Raw genomic sequence first — 11,770 nt, 5'->3', positions numbered from 1 at the left:
TAGGGGAGGATCCCGCCATGAAAGCAGTGATGACATTGCCAGATTCTGAGGTTGTCAGGTTAAAAAGAAAGAGGCCTGTTTCGCTGCTTTTCAGAAGAGAAGACAATGTTTGTCTTATTATGTCAACAAGGGAGTGTTAACCCCGTGGATTGAAAGGACTGGGCTCTTGGCAGGATCTGGTGTCGACCAATCATGGGTTTGGAATAACCTTTTGATAAAGGGTGATGGGTTTTTGCTCGGAAGACCAGTCCTAGATTGCTCTGGAGTGTGCGCAGGAGGGCCTCTATTTCCCATGTGCTTTGGGATGTGACGTGTCTGTCAACAATTGTCCTCGTAAGTCCTCTTAAGGAACTCTGTTCTCACCAATGATTGTCCCAAAGACCCCTGGAGGGGCTTCTGGTCTTTCAGCGGAATTCGAGAAGATAACCCCTCAAATTACTTATCTGGGGTGTTGGGGTTGGAGTTTTAAAGACTGACTTAATTCACAACCGCTGGGGTGAGTGTTACCTCTCCGTTAGTTAACCATTCTTTATACTTGCTTGTTGTTGCCTGTTTTCCAAGACTATCTTAACTTTCTCTTGGCTCTTTCTCTTGGCTCCCTCTCTAACTTTTAACAACTCCTGATACCTGCTCTTGGTCTGGGGAGGCTTCATTGGTTCTGCTGGGGATCTCGTGACGAGCAACAGGTTCTTCTCTCGTTGGATGCTCTGTTTCTGGGCCAAGTACGGCAGGCTGTTCTGATGTTAGCAATGGACAGGATCGTCACTTCTGTATGGGCCACTCAGCTACCACCATTCTGGATGCTTGTCTGGCCCTCTGATGCAGTTTTGTGAAAGGCTGGGGTTAGCGGTCTCAGCGCAGTTGTCGGACCGTATTGCCCACCCGCTACAGGTCACGCCACCAACCCCCAATTTCCGTCCTGTCGTTGGGCAAGTACCGGGCCAACTGGTACAACGCTTTCCGGGTGTCTCATAAACAACACGTTTGCTTTGTAGGGGAGTTATGCTGATTCTCCTCTTTCTCTGCCTTACTCTCACCCACCAGATTTCACTTCTATAACATTCGGTGTTCTGCATCTGTGCAGCGGGCTTTCTCCACTTTATACTTCTGCCTCCACTACGGCCAACACCTAGTTGGCCTGCGAGACATTCTCATGCGTTCCCTTGAACTACACCCTCCACGTCATTTCCTCAAGCTTCTCGAGTCTTCCTCCGGCTTATACCTTCGCCTTGACCTCAATCTCGCTTTCTGACTCCATCTTCCTTTCTGTCTCGATCTCTGTTCTTCTGCGGTTGTTTGTTTTTGGCACCTTGATATAGCAGGACCCGCCATGGCGTAATATCAGTTCGATTGACAACAGCTGTTTGAGTGTTTTTCCCGCTTGACTGTAGCATTCTCGAGTTTTTCCTCGTCCCTGTACTTGTCACGTTAGAATTGTATGACACAGTACAATAACACATAGTTTCTGACATAAATCTAGGAAGAAGTGGTTAAGGTGATGTTGCTACCTTATGGGGTCAGGAGTTAAAGGAGCTGTGTCCCTGATTCACGTTCTTATACCCAGGAGGGGAGCTCCTCTCCATGAGGCTCCTGCATATTACCACCCTGAGGGGGCCTATTGGTTAGCGGCCGCACCTCCCTTGTCTCATGGAACGGGTCTCCCCCCTGGCGAAAGGTGACTAACTAAATATTTGAATGTCTGGCTTCCGTTTGTAGATCACTGTCAGAAATTCCTGTCCCTAGCCTTTAAACCATCCCTGTTGTCGAACTATTCCTTGCCGTGATGCTTGTGGGGGCATGTGATATTACTGCCCTTTCCATGTTTTGTTGGGTGAGGGAACTTTGTCACTGTCGGGGGGAGTACCGCCTGTGTATCTTTGTGGCCACAATGGTTTGACCAACTGCTATATATATTAAGTCCCTGGATGTCTCAACATCCATGTTTAAATAAATGCTTTGAAGAAAAAAAAATACAAAAGAGCCACAGCAAATCTCAGGAGGCCCATTAAATCACAGCTACTGTTTTGTTTCAAAACAACTGTGCCAGGTTGGTCAGATAAGTCATGACCCTAGCTGGAACTGATGTGCCAGTATTTGGGTTTCATTCATCCCTGGATGCTATGGCTTTTAAATCGTTACTAGCATGGGGTTCTCTGCTTTTTGCACTAGTGTTTCCACCTTTAAGGCTTTTTATTTTAAGCCTGTTCAGCATGCTTCGCAGATGGTGGTAAACGTGCTTTAAGCATGCAAAATCGCAGCCTCCATGTATTGACCCAAAATATCGATTTCTTGAGCTACCTGTGTAGCAAAAGCATAATTTTTATAAAGACAAAGTGATGTAGATTATCCCACGCATTTCACCCTCCCTTCTCAATATCTACTTGTTATTTCATAGGGAACAGCTTTTGAAGACATCTGGAGATCTTGGATGGAGATTGTTTTGTGCAGTCTGTTTTACCTATACATGGTTACTGAAGTGTTACCATGAGGGCAAAGAAAGGGAAGTGGATTGAATAGGTATGCCAGAGAAGACTAAGGTTCACGCCATGCATCCACCGTTCAGAGCACCCAGGGCCCAACAAACCTTCCCCCGACATACAAATGGAGGATTCAGCCACGGGCAAGTTAGAACTGTCCTTTTAATTTCCATAGCAGACAGGGATCATACAGGAAAGACAGAATTCTTGCGCAATCACAGCTCCTGAGCCTGTGTCAGGGGCTTTTGTTATGATCTCACATCACAAATCAGGGCTCTTCCCCAAAAATCTAAGAGCCCGCCTCATTGGGTGATTAGGGTGTTATCACCTATAGCTGGCACATATAGAGGTTATGTTACTGGCCCTTGCATGTCAGGTGGGTTTGCTTGAACCTTCACCAGAAACTATCTATTACATTTTTGCTGGGTTGCAGGATTACCATTGGCCCTTGCTGTCTGCCATCAACCCCTGGATTTGTGTTCCCTGATTGGCTGGAACTGGTCTACCCAGGCCTGGGACCCAGCTCTGTTCTCAGCGCTCCATGCACCTTCTCAAGGTGATGAGAAAGACTATGGAGGTTACTATGACCCTGGCGGTAGCCGTGCCTGTAATACAGGCACGGCTGCCGCCAGTATCCTTTGTTTTTCCGGCGCCCAAGAATGGGCAATTACCGGGTTATTACGGCCTTACCGGACCCGGTAATCGCCCATTCCTGGGCGCCGGAAAATATTCTTCCCCATTCCCAAGATGCACCGGCACCATTCGTGAATGGTGCCGGTGCATCCGACATGCTCTGCACGCGGGTGCCGGTACGGCAGCGAGGTCAGACTTGGCAGCCAAAAAGGCACCCGCAAGCAGAACTCGTAGTCTGCCAGTCCGGTAACTACTGTACCGGCAAGCTTACGGTACCAAAGTTACCGGACCGGCAGACTTGTAATGAGGCCCTATGTGTCCCCATTGTTGCCATCAGTATTACCACTTTTCTTTGAGAGTGCCTGCTGGGTTGCAACGTTGTAAAACAACACATGTATTGTTTTGTGTCCGTTTTGCTGGGAACTGCTCCTCTTCTCACCACAAGTAAATGGCCATTGTTCGGCTCGGCTGTACCACGTGGGTGAAGACCGCAAAATTTAGCTTTCTAGTCTGTAATTGGTGAGGATTTATTCTGCTATTTTGCAGGTGGCTCCTTGTCTCTGAGGCTTAGGAATGTTCTGCTCATCTCTGACCTTGGCTGTGAGCCCTGCCTGGTGCTTCCTGCAGCCTAATTCTGCTTTGCTTCGTCTTGCGTTCTGAGGCCTCATGTAACTCTACTATAGTTTATACTATGATTTCTATGTCTACATTGTGCTATTCTCCTTATAGGTTAGTAATATCTTGGCTCTTCCAGGTCCCTTTTACGATCCTGTAGTTCCATATGGTTAGTTGTAATAAGAGTCTGCAAGCTTGCTCTGCACCTCGTGCTGCCTTGCGTTAATGCGTTTGGCTAATGAGAGAGAATAATAAGTAACTTCGTGATTTTAGAAAAAGAGAAAAGGGAAAGGAAAAAGAAGGGAACGAAAAAAAAATGAAAAGAGAAAAGGTAAAGAATCTTGGGCTCTATCTTGTAAAAATAATGAAAAGATTCACACAAGTAATTAAAAAAAATAATAATAAAGGCTTTCGACAGTGTGTATATGTATCTGTCCTGTCTACAGAACTGTGAAAGCATGTTCTTCGTGTGTGCACGTGTGTGTCTGTGTAACTTTGTGCATGGCTGCAAGTGTGTTTCATGGCTAACGTTACTATGTTGTGGTGTCTCTAATGACGTCGGCAATGCACTACATCTGTCATTAGTCGATCATGTCCATTGAGGCGTATGGATCCGTGATTAGTGTGGGGGCACCTGTATCCATGATGTTAGCAGGGTAGGGCTTGAATGGTTGTCCGAGAGAGTATCTGTTCACATATGTAGCTGTCACTGGCCCTCCTGGGGGCTGTCCAAACAGTGACTGGAATCTTGCATCTCTGGCTCTTCAGGCTGTCGTGTTTATAGGGGTCAAGAGGGGCATTCAAGGGACCCTCTCTTCAGGATGTTTAGGACTGAATATTTGTAGACTGTTAATGATGTAAGCCGGTAGGACAGCTTTTTGGGTTGAACACTTGCTGCTGTGATCTGTGTGTGCTCTGGAGTTCGCAGGTACAACCTTTCATCCTTCTGAGGATGATAAATGAGTACCAACTTTAGTTGGGTGATAAGTACAATCGTCCTACACAACTACCTAAAATAATGGATATTTAACATAATCGCTGCACGGAGGCAGCAATCAGTGTAGGGAACTGCATGGATGATCTCGGTCTCTCTCTGGGTCCAGCGTCATCTCTCCACTAAGCACGTAGGATTACATTCATGCACTAATCTCCTATGCACAGAGTCCTTCCATACACAACACCCATCGAAACACTAGACCACGGCAGAATATGTGCACTATTTACAGCACAGGGTACGCAGAAAGTACTACATGGGGTAAAAATGATTTACTCCATACAGTATTTTCTATGGCCCCTAACAGGTCAATCAATATTGCATGCAATCGTTCATTATATTAAAATGGTATGTTACAAATATGGAGTTATTCAAAATACCACTATACTCCTAATGCGGCCCAAAGAGTTACAAGGGTACGGACTGGTACCTGGCTGTTATAAGGAGTGAATACATTTTTCTGCAAGACAAAAGCTAATGAACAATTGTAACATACATTTTATGTAATAATTATTTTCTTTTGGTCTATTTTTATATACAAATTATTGTGAAAGGTGTTTAACTAAACCATAAAAAAGTAAAAAATAAAAGCCAATTTTATTTGCAATTTATTTGCTTTTGTCACCGCGCCAAATTTGCCCTTCAGGCCGAGATAACTACTTCTCTCTTCCCAGCCTTAATAAAGTCGAGGTTGGAACGCGGAGGTCATAAATAACCGGCTGCAGCCCACATGACAAAGCAGTAAAGCAACTAAATAGAGCACCTCCGCGTTCCCGCCCTGTATTGAAAACACACCTAGCTAGCAGTGTCTGCGAGCGCGCGCGCTCCAGATGGCGAGTGCGCGCTACCGCCAGCAGTCGGACGCGCGCACTTGTAACCCTGTCCTTTCCTGTAAAGCACCCCCCTCCGCCTTTCGATGGTCTCCTGGGCACAAAGGCACGCGCGCCCTTCCTTTCAGAAAAACCCGCTGGACAAATAAGAGAAGGGCGGGCGGGTCCAGTGTGCCTTTCTCCCATCTGAGGGGGGGCACCTCTGTCACCTTGACTTTCAACCGGTTTTTCCGAGTAAGCAATAGGGGTCCACCTGTGTTCCCTCCCGCTCGTGGGTACAAACACAAGAGAGAGAACCCACATAACCGACGCGCTCTCTCAGTTCAAAACACATCCTGCCGCCTCACTAAGTTTTTCTCCGTGGAAGTTTCTCCGAGCACCCGCACTGTCTTTTGAACACATTCGCGCGCCTCGCCCCCTACTTCGATATTCCCCTTCATTCAGAAAAGAAAAAAAAAAAAAAAACACGACGACTCTGAAGGGGAGGAGGCTGGCGCGAGGGAGCGGCCCATGCTGACAGAGAGAGAAAGCGAGCAGGGAGGAGAGTCGATCCCGGCAGCCCCCGCTGGCATGGGTGTCTGAAGTCTGGCCGCTGCTCCGCACCTCTGTGAGCACAGTGGCTGGGGACGCCCACCCCCCCTCCGCTCCACCTTTTTTTTTAACTTGGGGACGTTATATACAAAGAGGGGAAATGCCGGACCAAATCGCCGTGTCAGAATTCGTGGCGGAGACCAACGAGGATTACAAGGCGCCCACCGCTTCCAGCTTCACCAGCAAGATGGGCCACTGCAAGAACACCGTGGCGGCGATAGAGGAGGTGGGTGAGCCCTGCCTTCGGGTACAGATGCTGCTCGAGTGCATGATGGGGGCCCGGCCCTACAGAGCAAGGGGTTTGGGGGAGAGTCTTAAAAAGAATCCGAGATTGCTAGGTATGGGTGTTCAGGGTGGGGTACTTAATTTCATTGTTTGTTTTTATGGGAAGCAGTGTGGGCAAGAGCTCTCTGTTATCTGGCATACAGGTGTCCCAGGGGAAGAGCAAGGGTCAAGGAGAAAGTGGATGTAGGGGAGGAGTTACATGGTCACTGAGGGGGATTAAGGACAGGCGCGCGCACAGCGGGAGGGGTGCAGAGAACTTGGGGGAGCTGCAGGGATGCAGCAGAGCTCTTTATATATTACTATAATTAATTGAATGAAGGGGGTTTGGGGGGAGTTACAGGAGTGCAGAACTGGCCTCGAGGAATATTTTTAGGGAGGGGCGTTTACAGGGTGGGACTGGGAAGGTAAAAAAACGGGTGGAATGAACGGTATGTGGGAGGCATGAAAGGTGAGCAGGGGAGGTGAAGGAGGGAGGGACAAAAGCAGGAAGTGGAACATGAAGGAGAGACTATATGAGGAATGATAGTGGAGAAGGGCACATCAACTCTTAAAAATCCGAGACACAGCTACCCTTAAATTTGGCCGGCTCACACTTGCTGTTGTAATGCTTTCGAATGCATGTCTATGTACAGGCCCAGACGGACTACACACACATAGTGCCGTCGTTCTTACAAATCTCGTTCACGATAAACGTCAAGTATGTTTTTTTTTTTTTTTTGCAGCAAATGTTTGGTCACAGAAAGGGAGTTCTCATAAATAAGACTGTTCATGTTGACAGTCAAGAAAAAGCTGTTTGCTACACGCGAGCCAGGTTCTGTTTATAGATATTCCCAAATGAGTTTAGAAAATATTACATCGGAGAAAGTTACAGTTTGGTTTATTTTAAGGACTCATGTCAGTCATTTATATGTTTAAAGGAGTGGTTGTGACTCCTTGGAGCCTCGTAATTGACTACATATACATCTGTAAATTGGCCCGAAGAAGCTTTTTCCGAATGAATATTTGCTGCTCTACGGCAACTATTAATAGAAAGGAAATATTGATTTCGTGCCTGGTCTTTTTGAGGGTAGGACTGAAACACGGCCACTTGTATCGCTGCACAGAGGCGCTATAACTGAAAAAAGAGTCGTGAGTCAAATATTTTTCAAGCTAATTTGCTTACTTGGATATTACTTTTATGTTTTGGGAAGAAAATGGCATATGGTGCCACTTTTTTAATAGACAAAACATTTTGCTTTCGTTTAGAAAACGAGCACTTGTGACTCTATGCCATTCACAAATATATGCTGCAATATCAAGCGCACACTTTGCCTACACCCAGAAAGTGTATGGGTCAAAGAAAAGTAGGTGTGTGTGTGAGAGAGAGAGATGGAGATATTCACATGCAATTATAGTACTTGATGGCGGGAACCCTTAGTAGTCGAATTTCTAAGCAAAGCGAGTGCATGAGAAGAGCCTGTGAAAACGAGGGGCATACCTACGCTTGGAGGCACACCCCCTGCATGGTGAAGGTGCACATCTTTTGCTGTGCTCACCACTTCTCCTGGCCCCTACCAGGGGTAAGGCATGGTAAATGTGATTTTAAAAAAAAATCACCTAACGTCGTTCAACTTTCCGATCGGTTTGATACCACATTTGCCAGTGTATGTGTAAACATGCAGGAAACGTTTCTGACGCCAAGCTCGATGCCAGCAACTTGCACTTCTGAATTCCAGTGCTTTTCAGGTGTAGTGTGCGCCAGTTGTCTGTTGTGCTTCTGGGATTTTTAGTGAATTTTCATGCTTGTGCGTAGTTGCAAATTGCAGCAGCTGCAGGTTGGGCCAGTTCAACCTTTCTCTGTGATTCACAGTAATAGTTTCTGATGAAGATCATAACTGCAGCCCTTTCACCTCTTAACGTAGACTGCTTTCCCTGCCCGTGAATTTAGGGATAAAGCAGGTTTAGAGCATGTGCATTTGAGGTTCAGGACAGTAGTGAAGAAGGGGCTATAACCGTAAGCACTACTGGATTGATAGTCATCCATCACTTTGACGGGGACACATCTCAATCCCTGTTTATTCCATCTCAATCCCTGTTTATTCCATCCCATCTGGTTCCACTTTTGGAAATGTTGACGGGGATAAAATCTGGTTGGCCTAAGGGAAATGGTACCCATGCATGCATCTTTGTCAGTGAGCCTCTAAAGCCATGTAATACCGTTTTTTTCGATTTTGGCCTAGGCGAGACCCAGTATTTTATGTATTTGGTTTATTGAACCTTTACAAAACATAAAACAAATGACCATATGCATTAACATGAAAATGATAATATGCAGCTATTTTCACTATCATTAACATATTCACAATTACAAAAAAGACTCTTATTGACATTAATATTCGAACAGTTTCCAATGGAATAGCTTTCAGTTAAAGCTGAGCCAACACCACAATAAATCACGTTACACCATTTCTTAACCAGGAAAAAGCTTTGGAAAATCCCGACTTTTGATGGAGTACGTTTCCTGCATTCAATCAATTTACATTCATTTTTTATGAAGGTCAAAACTCTCAGCTTTAAAGACATAGAATCACCACGTAGCAGAGATAACCAGACCTCTTAAAACTCGTTGTGTGACACTGGCAAACGAACCAAAGTATTGCAGTCTCGTAGTCAGTAAAACTAGGCATACCAGTAATAGATGGAACAATGATTCAACCACATCAATATTATAGCAAAATCTGCAATAGTCATTCTCGTCACCTAATTGGTTCCTACTGATTAATATTTCCTTTGTTCTTACAACATTAAAGCGTAACCGCATTATATTATTTCTCACCCCCCGGCTTAGATATTTCTTTAGATAGTGTTCCATCTTTGGGTACCATTTATGTATTTATTATTTATATAGCGCACTGTAGTGAAAAAGGATAACCCGCACCCCCCTGTGACCAGCCCTTAGTAAGGTTATACGAAGCACAATGAACTCAGTCGGGAAGAAGGCGAATCAAACAGAATACATGAGGCTTGCATTTATTTCTATAGTGTCTAGTAAGCAACAATTTACAGTAATATGGGAATAAAAGTACAAGCTGTATAATATCAATTGTCAGTCATAGATGAATATGCAATTATTATCTTACGCTCCTATAAAATGTAGATGACAGTACGAGCAGATCACACCCGGGACCCTTGTCGCTACAGGTGCCCGGCACTCCTCGAGAGAGGGGAGGACTGGCCAAGCCCCCCACAGTCCTACACCAGAACGGGATGTGATGCTAGGAGTCTCGGCCCAGATAGTGCACAGCTGGTCGTCCAAGCACTGTTCCTCTTCGTCCACGTGTCTCACCAACAGCCCAGGATGCGTCCCTCCCTCACTGGCCCAGATATAGTTCTATTATTAGGGGCTGCACGTCAATCATTATGACGTACCAGCTCTTCGAGAAGGTTCTAGACTCACCCTTCCGGGCAGTAAACATGTTTTCGCCTGGAAAGTTACAAGACTGGAAACAGCCAGTCTTGGCTCCCAGGCTTCGTGCACGTTGTTATGGGAAGGCCTGACATTCCTGCGTTATCAATGCACCTGACTCGCAGAGCGAAGACGAGCAAAGCTGTGCCTGGCTCCCAAGGGCTGCGTAGAGCCTCTGGCAAATGCTAGATGTTATGTCTTCATGAAGGGCCTTCGCAGTTAACCCCTTACAAGCATGTGGGCTCACCCAGTTCGAGAGGCCTGGCTGATTTCAGCATTTTCCTCCACGCTTCGAATAAGCTCTAATAGACACAAGATAGCTCAGTAGGTTAGTGCAAGTGCAGGTTACTGCAAGCGCCTAGATGCTTATCACGACACGCACCTAACCCGTAGGTAACTGGGTGCATTACTTGGTTAAATAGTTACAAATCGAACATACATATCAGTCAGGTGAATACAAGAAAAGATATTTACAAAATAATTAACATAATTACATATGTTCCCTACAAATATATACAAGGATGAGGTGAAGAAAAGCTATACATCAAGGGACAAAAGCCAAGATTTCTTGTTCCTCCTGAAGCTGTAATATAAAGTCTCTGTTCTTAAGTTAATGAGTTCCATCATTTAGAGGCCATCACTGGAAACCTACTGCCACCTGCTTTCTGCAGTTTGTATCTGGGAACAGTCTATTAGTGTGAGTAAGCAGATCTCAAAGGGTGTTTCTGAGATTTTCTTTTGTTGATTTTGTCAACTAGCTATTAAGGGGCCAAGTTCCCCTTATCTAGACATTTTGTATGTGAGGTTTAGGGTTTTGAAATTAATTCTGTCTCACTGCTAGCCATTTAATACTTTGTCTGACAGATGTGATATGCTGAGTTTTGGGAACATTAAACACTGTTCTTAAGGCATTGTTCTGCAGGGTTTGTAGAAAATATTGTGCTTGCAAGAGCCTAAGTAAAGGGTGTTGCAGTAAAGCAATTTTGATAAGATTAGTGCTCTAGCCAGTATAGAGCAGCTTGCAGTTGAAATGAAAGGCTTACAGGCGTTAATTAATTTGCATGTGTATGCTGTGGCAGATGCCTTAGTGTTGACCTGTCTTTTCAGGTTTAGTTTTGAGTCCAGGTAGAAGCCTAGGGTTTTTACCTCTTTAGAGACTATAATATTGTTACCGTCAATATTGAAGGATTTAAACTGGTTACTGAGGTCAAGTCTTAATGTTAAGCCGACGAGAAGGAGCTTGGTCTTCTCGTCATTCAAGCAAAGGCCATGGGTGGCCATCCATGCCTGGATAATCAAATATACTTGCTTAAGCAAAGCAGAGTACATATCATAGTCACCAGTGATGGGTATGAGAATATGGGTGTCATCCGCGTAATTAGTGTAAGTGACACCCAGATTGTCAAGATCATCAAATGGGGGCTTGGTGAAGATATTATACAGGGTCGGTGAACACACGACCCTTGTGGGACTCCACAGGTGAAGGGTATAGGATCGTTTGAGGCATTGGGTGAGAAGACTCTTGTGGTCTGATTGTCCAGGAATGACTGAAACCATGCCACAACTTCATTAGTAAAAGTGTGCCGCTGAGGGGAGATGGTTATACAGGACCTTATGATCAACCAGATCAAAGGTGGCCAAGAGATCTAAATGAAGGAGGAGTGCCAGTTTGAGGGGGAAACCACTTGAGACTACAGTTTAAAACCCAATGCTTCATTTTTCTTTTATACCAATCATTACCTATGATTAGTTTTTTTTTTTTTATCTTCCTTGGGTTGTCTATAAGAGTTTTCAATGAGGATCCCAAATTGTAAGGATTAAAGCCCCTTCTGAGCAAGGATCTTTAATGAAACCTTCTGCAGCATCTACCCCCAGAAGACTGTACAAACTCCCCTTAGGA

At 45.2% G+C, this 11,770-nt stretch overlaps 1 protein-coding gene across 3 annotated transcripts in view; it reads left to right on the top strand.

The window, feature by feature from the left end:
- The first annotated feature begins 5,596 nt into the window (after positions 1-5,596).
- The window catches only part of ASAP2 (ArfGAP with SH3 domain, ankyrin repeat and PH domain 2), a 2,176,645-nt gene continuing 2,170,471 nt past the window's right edge, over positions 5,597-11,770 (top strand). For 2 of the 3 annotated variants that reach the window (XM_069606005.1, XM_069606004.1), the window contains exon 1: positions 5,597-6,366. In XM_069606005.1, coding sequence (XP_069462106.1) covers positions 6,241-6,366 — 126 coding nt within the window. In that variant the 5' untranslated portion in view covers positions 5,597-6,240. The remainder of the gene's footprint in view (positions 6,367-11,770) is intronic. The other variant, XM_069606003.1, reaches the window with a different exon arrangement.

The sequence above is a fragment of the Ambystoma mexicanum genome, chromosome 4p, assembly GCF_040938575.1.
Source record: "Ambystoma mexicanum isolate Mex_15411 chromosome 4p, UKY_AmexF1_1, whole genome shotgun sequence".
In the NCBI taxonomy this organism is placed as follows: Eukaryota; Metazoa; Chordata; class Amphibia; order Caudata; family Ambystomatidae; genus Ambystoma; species Ambystoma mexicanum.
Note: the sequence above shows the minus strand (reverse complement) of the source record. Positions and strands in the feature narration are given on the sequence as shown.